This window comes from Epinephelus moara, chromosome 5, assembly GCF_006386435.1.
Source record: "Epinephelus moara isolate mb chromosome 5, YSFRI_EMoa_1.0, whole genome shotgun sequence".
NCBI lineage: Eukaryota > Metazoa > Chordata > Actinopteri > Perciformes > Serranidae > Epinephelus > Epinephelus moara.
Window position 1 is genome coordinate 22,528,773 of NC_065510.1, and position 18,475 is coordinate 22,547,247.

The 18,475-nt window shown below is 40.6% G+C and overlaps 1 protein-coding gene across 3 annotated transcripts in view; it reads left to right on the forward strand.

Annotated features, from left to right (window-relative positions):
- dclk2a (doublecortin-like kinase 2a) overlaps nt 1-18,475 on the forward strand; it is a 62,823-nt gene that overhangs the window by 28,773 nt on the left and 15,575 nt on the right. For 2 of the 3 annotated variants that reach the window (XR_007569984.1, XM_050045107.1), the window contains exons 3-8: nt 5,470-5,599; nt 9,056-9,154; nt 9,647-9,697; nt 13,518-13,612; nt 16,353-16,440; nt 16,920-17,025. Coding sequence is in view for 2 of the 3 variants with exons in the window: in XM_050045107.1 (XP_049901064.1) it covers nt 5,470-5,599; nt 9,056-9,154; nt 9,647-9,697; nt 13,518-13,612; nt 16,353-16,440; nt 16,920-17,025 (569 nt within the window). In the remaining variant the exon portion in view is untranslated. The remainder of the gene's footprint in view (nt 1-5,469; nt 5,600-9,055; nt 9,155-9,646; nt 9,698-13,517; nt 13,613-16,352; nt 16,441-16,919; nt 17,026-18,475) is intronic. The other variant, XM_050045108.1, reaches the window with a different exon arrangement.

The following is an 18,475-nucleotide window of genomic DNA, read 5'->3' on the forward strand; positions in this document are numbered from 1 at the left end:
CCAAAATATCTGTGCACTGCCCTGGAGTGTTAAGAAGCTGTTGTTAGATTGGGTAATAAGAAAGTAGAACAGCAGGAGACTGGGGTGGTGCAAAGAAAATCACTCTACACACCTAGTATAGCAGCAAGTAGCTGGAGGGATCAAATTATAACCAAAAATGGGGACATTATGAGTGATTGAGAGCTTGGCAGATTATTAAAACATTATTAAATCATCAACATGAATATAAGCAGTGAATGTGACTCATAATAAGCTGATGGCAATCATTTGCCAGCATGCATGACCGACGTGCTCTTTAATCATCTATGTGCAAGACTTTAATGTGATTTTAACACCTGGGTGTGGTTAGCAGTGTGCCTTGTTGCACCTGTAACCACAGGTAGCAGTGATGTCACGCTGCACTGACACACTCTTCTACATCACTGTAGCAGGGTGAGAAGTAACACCTCAGGAGGTCGGCAAAAAACAAGATTTTCAGCAGCTGTTGTGTTGTGCTTTCAGCAATGCTTATTTTTTTTCCTATACTTATGTTAAGTTTTATAAGTCTTGCAATGATATAATATTTATTTCACAAGACCTCCTCACTCACCTTGCATGCTTTGCCTGTATTATAAATTCAGAAATAAATAATGAATGATCATGGAACACATTTGTTCAAAGATTGCTGTATTCTTCATGATTGTGCAGTTTTAAAAGTGCATTTAAGTAAAAACACCATCATTTAAGAGACTTTAAGAGATTAACCTCTTGACCTCCTCTAATACTTGTCTTTTTATCCCCGTGTCTATGCATCCCCCATTTGTCTCCATTTCCCTGCATTCCCCTGGGCGTCACAGGCTAGCTGAAAAGTACTTTATCACAGGCCGCAGCAGTGCGAGCCTTGTAGAGGGAGAGGTGTGTGTGTAGAGGTGAAAGTAAATGAGAATACAGCCAGGGGCCTTCTCGACAAAGATAGATAATATTCCAGCTCTGAGTTTCTTTTCTTCACAATGAGCATGCTGCCTCAGGTGGTGCGAGGACAAGCCTGTCCTGGGGCAGCAGCAAGATAAGTTGGCCTTGTAAAAGGCCTCGGATTCAAATTGGTATAGAAGTGAATATGCAGAGCCTGGCTTGTGGTCTTCTAACAGTTCCACGTGACTTGCAGCAGAAGTTTGACATTTTGGGGAATATGTTTATTTTCTTTCTTGTGAGATGAGGAGATTGATGCCGCTTACATATGTGTGCCTTAAATTTGAAGCTGCAGCCAGGAGATGGTTAGCTTAGTTTAGCACAAAAAATCCACCTACCCGCAACTCCGAAGCTCACTAAGTCCCATATATCTTGTTTGTTTAATTGGTAACATTTTACTTGAAGGTATCTACATAAGGGTGACATGACACTGTCATAACTATGACACAACACTACTGTGAACTTGTCATAAACATTATGTACATGTCATAAACTTTTATGACTGCTGTCATTAAGTGTCATTCGGTTTTTGTAATGATAAGTTGACATTGTTTGGGCTGTCTTGATTACGACAACTTGACATTAATTAAAGTGACATTACCAGAAGATGTCTTTGTCATGACAAGTTGACATTAAATTTGTTTGGGATGTCTTGATTATGGCAACTTGACATTAACCAGGATGACATTACCAGAAGATGTCTTTGTATCAATCATTATGTCACCTTGTCATAAACACAAGAATAGTTGCATTTCTTGTTAATGTCAAGTTGTTATGACAAAGATATCTTCTGGTAATGTCATCCTGGTTAATGTCAAGTTGTCATTATAAGGACATCCCAAACCAATTTAATGTCAACTTGTCATGACAAAGACAGAGTGACACTTAATGACAGCAGTCACAAACGTTTATGACATGTACATAATGTTTATGACAAGTTCATGACCGTGTCATGTCATAGTTATGACAGTGTCATGTCACTCTTACGTAGATACCTTCACAAAAATAGATGCATTTCTTGTTAATGTCAAGTTGTTATGACAAAGACAACTTCTGGTAATGTCACTTTGATTAATGTGAAGTTGTCATAATCAAGACATCCCAAACAATGTCAACTTGTCATTACAAAAACAGAATGACACTTAATGACAGCAGTCATAAACGTTTATGACATGTACATAATGTTTATGACAAGTTTATGACCGTGTCATGTCATGTCATAGTTATGACAGTGTCATGTCACTCTTATGTAGATACCTTCAAGTAAAGTGTTACCGTTTAATTCATAAAAAACTGAAGCATAAAATAGACAATTCAGCATTCAGGGTTATGTGCTGGACTATTTTCTGCCCCCGAGCAGTTTGCCAGGCAGTTGGACAGTTGGACTGAGCCAGCCTAGCTGTTCCCCCCTATTTCCAATGTTTGTGCTAAGTTAAGCTAACGGGCTGCTGACTGTAGCACTGTATTTAACAGAAAAATATGAGAAGTGCATCAATCTCCACCTTTTACTCTGCCAGAAAACAAATAAGCGAATTTTTCAAAATGTCAAACTGTTCCTTTGAGCTGTCACCAAGGTCATCTGACTGCAGATGTCACCACGGTCGGTGGTTTCCCTGCCAGGGGACACTGCTCACTTCAGCAGTCCTCTGTGTTGCTGTCTCACATCGTCCTTAAAAAAATGACCAGTGTGCTCTGTGGCAGCACAGCCCGCTGAGCGGATGGAAAAATACAGGACAGGGTTATCATTGATAATGTCTGCACACTGGAGGGAGCAGTGTATAGTCTAAGGTCAGAGGTCAATGAGAAATAGCTAATATATGCATGTGATAGTGTCTCACTATCATAGCTTGTACTACAGCAGAGTCCATTTTCGACACATACATCGGACTATCCCCGTGGGCAGTTGCTATGGTGATTCTAACACCTGTGCTCTGACAGTATGGTGTGGCGATCAGCTGCCAAGTTCCAGCGTGAGAGCTCATTTAAAGAATGGCATTCACGCCAGCTATGTCAAATCTTCCGATAATCTGCCACACCTCAGTATGGACACATATTGCACAGAAACTTCTCTTCTACTCTCACTGATTCTTTTTATTTGTTGTTGTGTAAAGAGGCCGTCGGTTTGCCTCGAAGATTAGACAAAACGGGCATATGACGGCCATGAATACTGTTTTTTAATAATTCATGTGCATGTTATGGATACTGCATCCTGTTTCATTGATGCTGTCTGAATGTAGGACATGCAGAAGTGTCATGTGAAGTGTCTCATTTATTATTAATGAACGTGTAACTCTACTGTAATGATATTTATTTATTTATTTAACCTCCACCTTTACTGTTTTTGTTGTCACGTGTCTCACTCCTACTCCACTTCTGTCTCTTTTTCCCTCAGCCTCCAGCTCTTCTTTTTATAACTGCGGACCCTGTTTGTGCTTTTTAGTAGTCATTTAGCTTTTCCGGACCACCAGTCCCTCTGATACCCATCTAACACACACACACACACATAGACACACACACTTTCCCCCCACTGTGTTAGCCCCCAATCTCCCCCAGAGGATCCATCTGCCCACAATCTTATGCCATCTCATACTCCTCCTCCTTACTCTCGTTTCAAGTGTGTGTGTGTGTGTGTGTGTGTGTGTAGTATACAGTACATATGCCTGGCAGTGTGTGGGTGCACTTGTGTGTGGTAGGAGGGTGGGATAATGAACGGATCTTTTCCTCCTTTGTCTTCCTACTTGTCCACCTACAGCAACAGAGGGATAATCTGCATGTGTGTAGGTCTCCGTGTGTGTGTGTGTGTGTGTGGGCACAACTCACCATAGTTTAAAAGTAACTCCCATTTCTGTCTCCAGGGGTGGATGGTGGGTGTAAAAGGAAAAGTGCTCTGAGCTGCAGAGAAAATGACGATCACAGTGTGAGACAGAAAAGAAGAAGCAAGACAAATTACCCTGCGGCACAAACGCTAACTGTACTGTACCTCTTTCCTATGACTCTGCAGTATTCTGGACGTCAGGTTGTTTTGACCTCGTCCTGTTATGCTCTGTCTGTCTCACTCAAACACAGACAGAGTCGCACAGTCACAACCTTACATCACACTGATTTGATTTTAATTGGCCTATTTCAATGAGCACAAAGTGAAGGACTTATTTCACATCCAAACATACTGTGGTCACATGTGTACAGCTTAAGCCTCTAGGATCATGTAACCAAAGCAGAATCATGTGACATCCCTGAAACTTGTAGAAACACAGATGAACCAGACTCCATCATACATGCCTTCAGAAATAATGTGGTAACTGTTGTTGTATTGTTCAAAGTTTTTTGCCTTGACTTATCATTGCGAATTATTATCAATATAAATGTTGATTGCACAATGTAATGACTATAGAATAATAACACCATCAACATTTAGATTGGTTTCCTATAAGCCTCGCTTTCACTTGGCAATGCTGTCTGCCACTGGGTACGATCTCCCTGGAAAGAGAAGGCTCCATTTATACTACAGAGGAAGTGCCAACCATTGCACAGCCAACACATGAAGATGATAGCATTTTCATTTTCCCTGATAGCCATTTGGCACATTAGCTATCCCTATTTACCCGAGAGTTATAGTGAAAGTTTTTGCAGTTACTTTTCCCAGTAGAGGAAATGGTAGACGCTGGAACAACCGAAGTAACTGTGGTAACTCTATCTGGTAAAAGAGAAAGAGCCCCATTGCTGCTCTCTGGGGAAAATGGAAAGCAATCTGTTTGTCTTTGCGACAGCGGTGTCAACAATAACTTGGAAAGTTGTCTGTTTCCACTTTAATAAATTAAGGGTTTTTTGGAAGCCACTCTAGTACTTACAACAACTGAATGCCTATCTGGAGCCTATCCCAGCTGACATTGGGCGAGAGGTGGGGTACACGCTGGACAGGTTGCCAGACTATTGCAGGATACATTAGCCACAGTGTTGTTGAAATGTAAAGAAATGTGAAGTTTCAACACATCTGGATCATAGTAAAATACAAATGTTACATAGATGTGGTTTGCAGAAATGTCAAATCCCAAAAGATAATGCAATGCTGTAGGTTTAACTACTAAACAATATACAAAATAGTCAGAATTAGCTCCACCTAGAGCAGGCACAACAAGGCTACATTTGCCTTCAGTGTTTCTCAACAAAATGCATTGTGTGTTTCCTTGAGGCCTTACAGATACACACTGAATGGGTTTCTTTACTTATCTATAACATATACAAAGCAGATTAAAAAAAAATCCTTACTGTTGCTAACACATTGCTACGTTTCTTGCTGGCCACTGCCTCCAACTGCCAAACAGCAAAGTGGTGCGAAACCTTCGGCAGGACTGCATATTGTGTTGCACTGTGTTTGTGCACATGCATGTTTTTATCTTAAGGCCACTGTGTAGAATTTGAAATCTCGTACTGCTACTTTTTACACTTATGTCGAGGATCCAATTACTTCACTCAATGCCTCCTCTGAATATCATAACATTCTCTTTACCCTTCCTCCTTTAGATTATCTGCCTGCAGGACTTCTTTGGGGACGATGACGTGTTCATAGCATGCGGGCCGGAGAAGTACCGCTATGCCCAGGACGACTTTGTGTTGGATCACAGTGGTAAGGCTTCCACAGCCTTTATGACTGGTAGGCCTGACTAAGACTAACTCAACATCCATCTGTGTGTGTGTCACTGTGTGTGTGTGTGTGTGTGTGTGTGTGTGTGTGTGTGTGTGTGTGTGTGTGTGTGTGTGTGTGTGTGTGTTCTCGTCTCAGTGTCCTTCCTCAGCAGTCTCCCCTCACTAGTGCTTGCAACGCTCTTTTCCTTTAGGAAGTTTACAGCAGGATATTAGGTTTGTGCGACTGTGTGTGGGTGTGTTTGACATGCTCTTTTCTTATGTGATTCTCTTTGCTATTTCATTCAGATTATTATTTTGATGGTGGAAAATCGGCTTTTGTATTTATACACAGCATATACAGTAGATTAAGTAGTCAGCCCTGCATCTACAGGAAATAATCAGTCCTATACATTTACAAGGGCTGGCATACAGTATTATATTATGCATGTCTTCTTTTGGGTTTCACCCCTTTATCTCGTGGGAGAACCACTGAAAGTTCGAGAGCACTCAGGCAGGGTATGACCTCTTTAAACCAGCAGATGCTTTCACTGTCAAGGCGAAATAGAACTTCAACCAACACTGGACAACCTCTGGGGAAGGAGAAGGGAGTTTATTATAGCAACAGTCCAAAGTTTCCACACACATCCCAACATCCTGTTAAATTTGTTTTGTTTTGTCAGGTTAGCTAACAACAGGGAGGCACATCCTTACACCCACTGTGTTAACTATCACGGAGGATGAGTGATGGTGCATTGCAAGATAGTTTGGAGCTTTCGTCCCACTTACACTCCTGTGCTCCACTTTTAAGAATTAGGTCTTTGAGAGAACAAAAAAAGGCACACTGTGCTCTCTGCTGAAGGTACAGAGGCTGCTCTTCCTTTTGCGAAGTGGGTCCAGTACACACTCTGCTGCTGAAACATGGAAAGAATACAGATGAAGAAAATGACCTGTGCAATAGAAAGTGTAAAAAAGGCACAACAGTTTATGGTGTAATGGTGTAATCAGAGGAGGCAGATAGAGAAACAGCCCATTACCACCTAGACCCTCAGGAATTATGAGTTTTTGTGTCAGAGGTGTCAGTCTTTGTTGAAATATATCTTACTTTTTCCAAATCTCTTGTTAGTGACTGAGTACACAGACATGAATCTCTTCAGTATAAAGAGGAGAATTCAGTTGTGCAGCTAAAGTGAAAAACAAAAAAACAAAAGCAGAAATTTCTCGCCCTAGAAAAAGCTTTGGTTTGTCAGGGTTTCATATGAACATTATACAAGGATACGTACTAAATTGATAGCCCCTTTTAATCCGTCAGTAAAATATACATCTGGTGATAAATAGCATGGGGAACACATTAGAAATGTGGGTGTGCTTCTGTGGGCGTGTTTTTTTTCTTCTGTGTGTGTGTGTGTCATTACATTATACCTCTCACCGCCCCCACCCTCATTAACACAGCCCTGACAAGTTCACCACAAGCTTCTTTTCAACATCTGCTCTCCCTGCGCACACACACACAGCAGCACCACAAAATCAGCTGTGGCATTCAGCAAACACCATCAAAACCAAATGTGTTCATGGCGTGTGGTGATCATTTTAGCCTAATTGTTATATTCCAGAGGAAAACACAAGCTGTTGTGATTGCTTTGATCTGGCAGTAAACGGTATCACCAGTGTGCACCAGATCTTGATGTGAGAATCTGTTTCCTATTCTTAACAAATCAATTGTGATTGTTGTCCTTTATTTCTGCCAGCTAGTCTAAATGGTGGAGGTGTTAATGGGTAGTGGGACTCTTTACAGACAGGATATTCCCCTCAGATCAGGTACAGATTAGTTGAAATGCAACATCATACCAAGGATATCAACAGATGTGTCTAATTAAATGTAGTGTAAAAGTGATTATCAGAGATATTGAGTGTTTTGTGGCCAGCAAATTATTTTTCCAGCCTGTCCAATCACAGCATTTTGATAGGAAAAATAAGGGCTGTGTATCAGACTTCTGTCTTTGGTCCCAGGCCTGCCAAAACAAATGGCTGGGCCCCTGAAGAGGTCCAGTGAATGGGCCATCCCAAAATCTGCTTTACTCGTACCAGGCTTCCTCTTGGCTAGCCTAGCAGGGAGCAGCTTTTTGAGTTGACTGAAAATAGTTGGTCATTATATTATTACTAGAGTTTAAAGCCTTTTCCAGATTTCTTTTTCTTCTGCTGTCTTTTCTGGCATCTCAATTTATGTGCAGGTCCAGGCCTAGCAAGGAAATTCACTCTAACATGAGTTCATAGTTAAGATTGATGAAATTCTGGGGTCATGTGGCTGGCCACTTTTTTTTTCCTGCAACAGTTGCAAAAAAAAAAAAATAGAAGACTTTTTTAGAAGCGGGGGTTTTCATGATGAAACAGGCTACATTCTACGAAAGCCACAATAAATTAAAAAAATGTTGTTGTTGTTTTTGTAAGTAATTGTGAATATTTTGGTCTAAATAAAATTTGGTTATCAATTGGATGATATATTTAGGATGAAACCAGTATAAAAATAGAATCAGCACGGCATCCTGAGTAGAATTTGAAGACAATTCACACAGAATTCCTCCTGTTAAAGGTTGTGTGGTAAATTGACTTAAAGCCATGGTGTAGTGACCCAGCGCTAGTTGACCTCTTCAATTTTTTTCCCCCATATATTTTTTTTCAGTTGGGGTGTTGATCTCTTGAAAAATGTCCCCCCCCCCCCAAACACACCAAACACACCAAACACACACACACACATATAGCAGTTGGACCCCAGAAAGCTTTCCCCTTTTTACCTCCTTATGCACCCTTATGTAGCAGTGCCCCTACTGTTTGGCACTGACCAAATTGTGTCTGTAGAGATGAGTATTAAACTGTCAAAACATATTCATCGTCTTTTTTACTTGGAATGAAATCAGATATTTTTTTTATTATGTAAATCATTTATTGTATGGCTGCGTAATTTATGAAACATTCAAGTTTGGCATCTTCCCTTTTGAAGAACTTTTGGGGGGGGCTTTTCTGCCTGTATTAGAGAGGATAGATAGATTGACATGAAATGGGTGAGAGAAAGAGAGGGGACGACATCTTTCCTAACTGAGTTATGGGAGGTCAGGTATCGGCATGATACAGTATCCAAAAAAGTATGTTTATGGTACTGGTGCTGAAAATGTAAAAATGATAATGATGCACAGTGTGAAAATGTTGTCATCACTTGCTGTAACTGGAAACAAAAAAATCAGCTAATTAATTTGTTCCTCTGTGCTTTTAAAACGGTTTTCTTTGCTGCCTCTTTGTCCTCATAATCAAGTGTCATCAGCATTCATAAAATCATGCGACATAAATAACATCACCAGTGTCATATCCCTGCTGCAGCAGCTTGTTGGGCGTAACTGTACCACATTAACTCTGACTGAGAAGAAAGAGCTGGTTTGTTTGTAGGGGAAGGTTAATGTATGCGTTGGTGACCCTGAGCCTGTTGTCCCCCCAGAATGCAGAGTGCTGAAGTCGTCACACAGCCGCTCTGCTACTCCGAACCGGACAGCTAAGAGCCCTGGGCCCTCACGACGCAGCAAGTCCCCAGGTGCAGGTAAGACGCATGACTGTGCACACATAGAAACTATTAGATTAAGAGAGATTCATGCATGATAACATACTAACTCGTGAGTAGAGAATCTGAAAGGTCAGGTTTCGCGAATTATTACATTATGTTTTACAGATATATTTAAAGAATCCCATTTATCTGATGCCAGAGGAGCACTGTAAGGTCATTTCTGCTTGACAGGCTGAGTAAAAGCCTTTTTATTCAGCAGCCTCGTCCTGAACTCTCAACAGTTGTGACGAGTGACTAAGCAATTTGTGTGGTGCATTAAGAGGTGGTGACATTCTGCTGAGTAATTAGTGTTCTACGACAAGCCATTACGTCAGTTTAAAGGAGAGGTATTTGAGAGGCTGCCAGTTTGGAGTGCCTGCTGTCTTAGTATAGCTTTAAAAGTTCACACACTTTTAATGTATACCATTATACCTAATCATATCTGCCTGACTGCTCTTTTATGTTTTGTTCTTGCTTCTTACACTGCAGCAAGACAGCCTGTCCACTACTCCACCAGTCAGTCTCCAATCAAATCCCCAGGTGAGTTTGGTGATGGTGTCACACAGTTTGCCTTATTAAACACCTGCCACATCAATTGACTCCCGTAATTACTGAGTTATTGAGTAAAACAAGCTTCTCGTAGCTTTAGGGCTCTCTTCTGCTCTTCTGAACGAAGGCTGTCTATTGTGTTTTAAGAGATCCCACTAAAATGCTGTCAGTCAGTGGGCTGGTTGGTCTGTCAGTCTCGCATTGCAACACCTATCTCTGCACGTTTTTTTTTTACTGCTGAGCAGCAACTCTCACTTGTTCTTTGGAAACAGACCATTAAATTAGCTAAATAAAATGACAGAAATTCCTAAATAAATTGCCCCGAAATCAATAACCGGGGATGTCCTCAGCCAGTCACCGAACCCTAATAAGATATAGTTCAGACTGTACTTATGAGCGGCCATCAAGGAAATGCCGTTTACCTCAGCCTCCTAGTTGTCAGTTCAAGTCAGAGATATCTGCAGTTTTTGATGGCTACAATTTCTTCCACTTGCCATAAAGAAATACTGATTGTCAACAAACAAAGACTCCGTCACTGGCCATTACTCATAAATAAAATTCGATATTAACAATGACACAGTTGATTTATCTACTTTAAAAGGAGCTACGGTAGGTTATATGTAACCAGTGGACTCTAGTGTTGTCTGTGTTGTGTTGATATGAAGAGGCAATCTCCGTTTATTGCTGACAACTCTGACAGCAAGAGGTAAAAACAAAATCCTCCGTCAAATACGACCATATGAACGCGAGCCCCTCTACAGTGGAGTACAACAGCAAAAGGGTGACCATGTTTCATTCAGTTCAGTACAATGAAACACAGGAAACATCAACACAACCTGACAGCAAGAGGTGAAAACAAAATCCTTTGTCACATACAACCATTTAAACGTGAGCTCTCACACAAATTAAGTGACACAGGAATATGTTAGCATATTACGCAATATATTTTGGCTTAACAGCGCTAAAACATGGAAATTACTATGAGCGCAATGTCACTTACCTCTCCTATGGAGTACAACAGCAAAAGGGGAGAAATAAGGTGTGAGACGCCCCTTTACAGGTGGGGTAGCCTGACAAACTGATTAGATGTCCTCAAGGTTTTTGATTTAGGTAACAAAATGGCCTCTCCTTAGGTGACACACTCAGGCTAGACTTTACACGTTAACCCCAGTATCTAAGAACCACAAAGTTAGTACCAGTTTTTTGCCTGTCCTTCTGGTTGGAGGTGAAATACCCTCAGTGACGTGAACCTGTGTGAAACTTTTAAAAGATCTTAATGTCTTCATTATATAATGTTTTCTTTTGGTTTTATTTTCTTCTTTTTCTCTGCTTCTCCCTTCCTCTGGCCCAGGCTAGTCTTCGTGATGCCATGTATTATACACATCTATCTAATTTGAAAGCCAGCTGCTGCAGAATCCACTGATTCAAAGCCATGAACTGATTAGACTTCCTCTTCAGCTGAGTTAATTAAATCCTGCTCTTACTGAACAGTTAAATCACATGCCTCTTCATCTGTAGCAGCTGAGGTGCTCAAAAGTTAAACTGTACTTCTGAAACATTAAAAGCGAGTACCATGTTTGAGATTTCTTCAAATAGTGCTTCAAAGGCTCCTTTACCAAAACAAGATAAATACCCAGAGGAGAGTTAAGTGGAAAAAAAAACCTCTAAGTGATTGTACAATGAAACAAAAACTGTGAAACAGCAGTGCAGAGATGCAGCCTGTAGGCAGTGTGAAATGATTTTCCTCAGCTCAGCTGGGTTTATGCAGATGAAGAGACTTTGAGTTAAAGTTTGACGCATTATGTCTCTGTATTTGTGCCAGAAACCAACAGAGAGGGAGGCAGAAATAGTCTGTTCTTAAGAGAATGAATCACTCAACAGTAAAAGCTCTCATCCCTGCTGCCTCTGCTCCTTGTGTTACACACTAAAGTATATCATGGATATGTGTTACACAGTAGCACAAGTGGTAATGAACCAATTCATTTCAGGCAAACACTCATTTTCATGTAGTTCAACATTAAAGTAACAATAGTTACGACCTGTAGCCTGTGATGTACCCCATCTACAAGAAATGAAATTCATAGATTTTACAGTTGTGACACTGAGTAATGGGTGCTAAAACTGTGGGTTTTGCTTGTTTACAGCTGCTGTTTGTTTTTTGTGTGAAGGTAAACATTTGTAGTTACTTGTGGTGGAAGTTTTTATTGCTGTTTAACAGATGGCAAAAGTGTTAAATGTAAAACATTAGGAGCACAAAGGAAACCAGCAGCTTTAAAAAAAAAAAAAAAGATGCAGTCGTAACACCAGTAGCCTACAAACTCCCCCTTATAGAGAATCTGCAACCTGCTGCGCTGCAGATTTGTGAAAGTTTGAGTCTGTGAGTAAAGTTACAGCCAGCTCCATGAGGTGCTTTGCATTAAAACCAAAAACACGACTCATTAAGAAAATAAACTACACATTTTTATGCCTCTGCACTGGCGATAGCTGCGACTGGAGGCATTATGTTTTTCGGATTGTTCGTCCCATTCTTGTGAACGCGGTATCTCAAGAACACCTTGAAGGAATTTCTCTAAATTTGGCACTAACATCCCCTTGGCCTCAGGGATGAACTGATTAGATTTTGGTGGTCAAGGTGTAAAGGTCAAGGTCAGCATGACCTGCATCCATAAAATCTTCAGAAATATGATATTTAAGGAACACCGTGAGAGAATTTCTTCAAATTTGGCACAAACATCTGCTTAGACTTAATTATAAACTAATTAGATTTTTGTGGTCAAAGGTCAAGCTCAGTGTGACCTCAACTGTCTCATTCTTGTGAATGGGATAGCTCAAGAATACCTTTAGAGAATTTCTTCCAGTTTGGCATGAACATTCACTTGGACTGAAGAATGATCTGAATGGTTTTTGGTGGTCAAAGGTACATTACGATACGATACAATACGATACAGTACGATACAGTATACTTTATTGTCCCCTGCCCTACATTAATAACCCAGAAGAAATTAAAACCATACACCATTAAAAGAAAACATAAAAACACGTACTACACATTACAGTATTGTACATCAACCAGCAAAACACAACAGAGCCCCTAAGCATCAAACGACATGATTTAAAATCTCAATTGAGGTTGGCACAAGGTCAGCGTGACCATACATCCATCACAGTCTCATGGACTCAACAACAAAAAAACCTTGAAGGAGTTACTTCAAATTTGACACAAACGTCTACTTTTACTGAAGAATAAACTTATTTGAATTTGGTGGTCAAAGGTCAAGGTCAATGTAACCCCCATAAATCATGTTTTTGGCCATAAGTCAAGAATTCTAACGCTAATTATGACAAAACTTCACACAAATGCCTAATAGGATATATTGATGAAATGATGACATTTTATATCCAAAAGGTCAAAGGTCAACTTGATTGTAACATCATAATGTTCTACATAAAACACTTCTCTGGACATTACTCAGCGTTATAACTCAGGAACAGAAGGAGAGACATTTGGTCAGATACTGAATTGGTGATGCTAATCTTGGGTGCCCACCTTGAAACTGTGCTGATTGTGTAGATCTTCTGTGCTGCTGAGGTAAAGATGTGTGTGAAGAAACCAGGTTTTCGCAGATCTTAATGTAACATGTAAGAGAAACTTGACTGGTGCGTGAAGGCATACAACCGTAAAGCGGTAATTCTAGTTTTAATATATGGTAAGCCACTGGCAACCAGTTTTAGCCACACAAACCATGTAAATTTAAACAGTTGTACTCACAATGTTACTGACTCTTCCTCCTTTCTGTTTTTCTCCACATAGTAAACGGTATCTCAGGCAGCCAGATCTCAACTCCAAAGTCCACCAAGTCCTCCACTCCGTCTCCCACCAGCCCTAAAACCGTCCCCAGTTTTAAGGTAGGACACATCCATGTGTGTCCACATGCCACATGCCACATGCAGACACCCACAACTTGCATCTGCAACTGAAAACAATATCTATTATGCAATATATGGTTTTTAAAGCATATACTGTAGGTGTGCATTTATAATCTGTCTTGTACACATGAGGGACACATCACTGAGCAAAAGAAAAATGTAACGGACACGGACAGAGACTGAAATGACTTAGAACTACTGATAGAAACTTTGCAAATTTGGCACCATTGGTAGGTTGTAGTTGATTGTTGCAGTTTGTCACCTGAGTCCACATAAAGCTCGCTTTAAAAGACTAGTGTGTAGAATTTAGTGGCATCTAGCAGTGAGATGCAGATTACAACCAACTGAGTAGACCTCGAGTCATACCTCCCTTTCCAAGTGTGTATGAAAGCCTACGGTGACCATAGAGTAACATAAACACACAAAAAAAGGTCCTCTGTGTGCTTGCTCAAGATACGAAACAAAAATGAGGACTGACTTTTCAAGGCACCAGTCCACAGTGGTTACCTTCAAGGTTCAATGGCTGGTCTTCAGGCAGGATCTGTCCTCCTAAAAATGTCAAACCCTTATCTAACATAGCTGTTATAACTCACTTGGTAAAGTGCAGGTCTGCTACCTCAGAGTAAATCAAGTCAATGTTAGAAATGTTCCATCTCTTCATGAATCACATGCTTGTACAAGATGCATAAATTAAGGTGGTACTTTAAGGACCTGCATACTTTGACCTACATATCACACAATATTAAAATAAGGATATGTAAAGTCAAGTCATCAAGTCACTGACTGACAGTCGTGTATGACCTACAGGTCTGTGTACAGCCCATGTTCTGCCTCACTGCAGCTCTGTGATGTATTTTTGGTCGAGTCTGAGATACTAATCTGATTTATTGATGGATTCTTCTGTAAGCTGTGTGTTAGTCCCCAAACTACAGTTTCTAACGGCCGCAGCCAGCTGGCAAACCTCCTCCAGAGTGCCACCATTCCTCTAAGCCCAGTCAAAGACTTATCCATCCACATTCATTTGGCAGGATGCTAGATTTTTATGATTTACTGACAGCTTTAAAATTCGCTGGCAAAGAGGCAGAGTAATATAACACTTATTGAGAAACTGGGGAAGCAGGAGGATGTCAGTGACATGGTTGCTTATTTTGGACGTGGTCAGGTAAACTAAAGCCACCTGAAGAAGTTATTTATTAGAGAAAAAGCCTTTTTATGTATCCAGTAGTAAAATAGATCTTGACTGTGTTCCACTACTACCTTGCTCCAGAGGACGACCCTTTTAGACTAAATAATAGATCCTTACTATAAGGTAATGTGCGTTATGGTGCAGTAAGGTACAGAACATAATGGAAAAGATCACTTGTCTTATTTTAATGCTGGCAGCTTGCATTTATGGCTGACATTTCAAAAAATATAGCCATAAGATGTTGAAGTTGCCACTGCTGCTCTTAAGAAATGAATCATGCATTTGGAGCCGTAATGGTTTTATGTGCAGTGATGAGAGTGGATAATCGAGGAGATCTATTCCAGGAGCTCTTAACACCTTGTACATTTTAAAGGCCAAGTTTGATTTAGACCTCGTTCACTATGTAAATAATATCTTAGGTTTAATGTACATGTACTGTTTGAAGCAATGTGTCATATTTGGTGAGCAGCAGTCTTTATAGGTAGTGTCCTAGTTTAAGAATGTTGAATATTTTCAAATTACAACTCTTAAAGGAGCAGTGTGCAGGATTTAGTGGCATCGAGTGGTGAGGATTGCAGTTTGTCACCAGCTGAAACTTCTTCCATTAGGATTCCTTCAGTGTTAATTTTTCAGGAGGTTTTAACCGGAAGCTGAATTATTCACAGAGGTCTCCTCCTCTCCAAAACAAACCAACACGGTGATTTGAACTGGTATAAACATTGACTAATGCAGTTTTACGTTACAAATCAGAGTTTATCTAATGCTGTTTGGCACATGGCAGACGGACCACTAGCCCAGCACCTGCCAATGTGCACCCTTTTTTCCTCTGGTAACTTAAATTCCAGACGTTCAGGAGGTTTTTACTAGGAGTTGAATTATCCACAGAGGTTTCTTCATCTCCAAACAAACAGACCCAGTAATTTAAACTGGTAAACTCATTGAATAAAGCAGTTTAATGTTAAAAATCAGTGTTTTTCCTACGCTGCTTAATGCAGAGGGGCTGCTAACTATGATGCCAATGCAAAAACACGAAAACATAAATGGCCCTATCTAGCCACTATCTGGTTTGTCCGTGGCTGTGCAACATGGCACACTTCATGGATGGGGACCTGCTCTCTATGTAGATATAAACAGCTCATTCTAAGATAACAAAAACAAAATGTTCCTAAATTTCATCTGATAAAACACCAAAGAAAACATACTTATTTTATTATATTCAATTTCTGCCAACATATTCCCTTAAGTCCTACAAACTGGACCTTTAAGTGCTTTTTATTTTTATGAATTGACATTAATTGAAAAAAAGTGTACGTCTTGAGCATGATATTTGTCAACTAGTCTCATTTCCTTGCAATCTGGAACATTTTTATGCAACATAAGTCAAGGTAACAAAAATATGCCCCATCAAATCATCGATCTTTGATCCATGTATAGCAAGTTTTCATGCCTAAGATTTCCATGGTGACTTGTCTGTGGGTTTTGTTTCAGGCCAAGCGCTCATCTCTGATTTTTGTGTCTTTTTGCATCCTGCAGACCCCTCCGTCACATCACATCTCGTCCTCAAATGTAAATGGCTCGTTGAACAATCACCAGGAGCAAACCAATCGGCTGAGTCCAGAGGGTACGTCCTCTCCTCTCCTTCCCTCTCCTCTGCTTTTTTGTCTGAGTCATTCACCTGATCTGCCAACTAAGACACTATTGCATGGACTCCCTCACCCTCCAGCATGTAGAAGTGACATTGACTATCACATAAAATTGATCCTCAGCTTTCCCATCAGGGCACATTTCACAATTTGCTTATCCAGCAAAAGTGACAAGGAGTGTGTGGAGGGTAACATCCTGCCGCTGTGTGAACAGATACTTATCTAAATGATTCTAAGGCTGTGTGTGTGTGGAGACATAATATTAATGTTCACTTCATTAATTGCCACAGGAGGACTAGTAGAGATCGCTGTGCATCTTGGTGCCTGTGTTGTTTTGTTGCACAGCATGTGGTCTCTTAATTCAGTCTGAGAACTGGTTGAGTTCCTGCCAGAGCTCCGTTAGCTTTAATAAACAGCCTGTCTGTTGCCTGTTGTAACCTCTGTCTCTCCTCAGCAGTTAATGGGAACCGCTACCTGCCTGCCTCCACCATCTTAGAAAAATACAAGATTGGCAAAGTCATCGGAGATGGCAACTTCGCCGTGGTCAAAGAGTGTGTGGAGAGGTAGGTGCAATGCATTAACTCAATGTGCGAATGTTTAGTGCACAGTTGGCAGCCGTCTGCAGTGATCTCACCGCAGGGTGCCGCGTTGTGCAGCTTAATAAGACGTGCGTTGCGTGCGGTAACTGCTCCATCAGGGTTTTTAAGTCCTGATGACAGGCATTGTGGAGACAGAAATATCCCACGGATTAAACCCAGCGGTGAATTCACTTCATTAGCCTTTTAATCTCTGAGTCAACACAGTGCTCGGGCAGAAGGGAGAGATGATGATGAGAGGAGGCCTCTAAAGTGTGTGTGTTCACAATCTGATGCACCTTCCTGGAAAGAACTTGAAGTTCCCAGTGGAGTACCTTGTAAACAAACAGTTGTTTACAGTAAGTATTTGTGACCCAAATGCATTGTGTGTATCATTGAAGCCAAGGAAACAATGCTGAATTAATTTCCTCACTCAGTTTATTTTGGTCACATTTAGCTTTGTAAATGTTTTTCTAAGTTCCACCTACCAGCTCTCTGAGCCCTCAGCAGCATCTTATAGTCCTGAATAAAGACTGTGAGATGTAGCTGATCAAAAGCTATACTGTTTCCTAAGGTGAAGAATGACTTGGCTTACGTTTACTACATTCATACATCCCTGGCTTTTGCTAGTGCATTGCTACATTTCGTAATCGGGGAAAATAGTTTTCAGGAGTGTGTGTTGTATGACTTGCATGCTCAAGTGCACACAGTTGAGTCCTCATGTATGTTATTAAGCAGGAGATGCAAACAAAACAGGAACCCACTCAACAAAACTAGAGCTTTACCCGACTCAACATTATGTCAGTCGAATCTGATTTATCTGTTCAATACAAATATTTGACAATTTGTTCCTTTTATTTGAGTTTGAGAGTTTGAACAGGTGTTTGAGGTGACAGCAGTGTTCACATAATATAGTGAACAAGCCAGCTAATGCTCCAAGATAGTGTGTGTTAATTATGCTAAGGATGGAACGGAAAATGTGCAACAATTTTTGCAGACACTAGATATCAAACAAAAGTCAGACTGTATAGTATCAAGCTGCTGTGAGCTGCTAATGTGCCACATCTAGACAGAAGCAGAAGCTAATGTTATCTCTGAGCCTGGCTGGGCAAAGCCTCTCTTCCACTCAGACTCACTCTGGGTCTGGGTCTGCAGCTGCCTGCACTGGAGAGCAGCATGAAAATGGAAGCTCACTTTGCAGCTAAATCTGGGGACCGAAAAGTCCGCAGATTTAGCTGCTGAGTGACTGCTTAACTTGAAGAATCTCAGTCGATTGATGGGTCTCCAAATGATTATTTGAATATTTGACTTTCAGCGGGCAGCCCTAATCAAAACATCGCTCCATGGCACCACTAGTGGTCAAAAACTCTGTAGAGAACCTTCGAGTTGTAGCGTTTTCATTATGTATATTTTGCAATAAGAAACAATGAAAAAACAA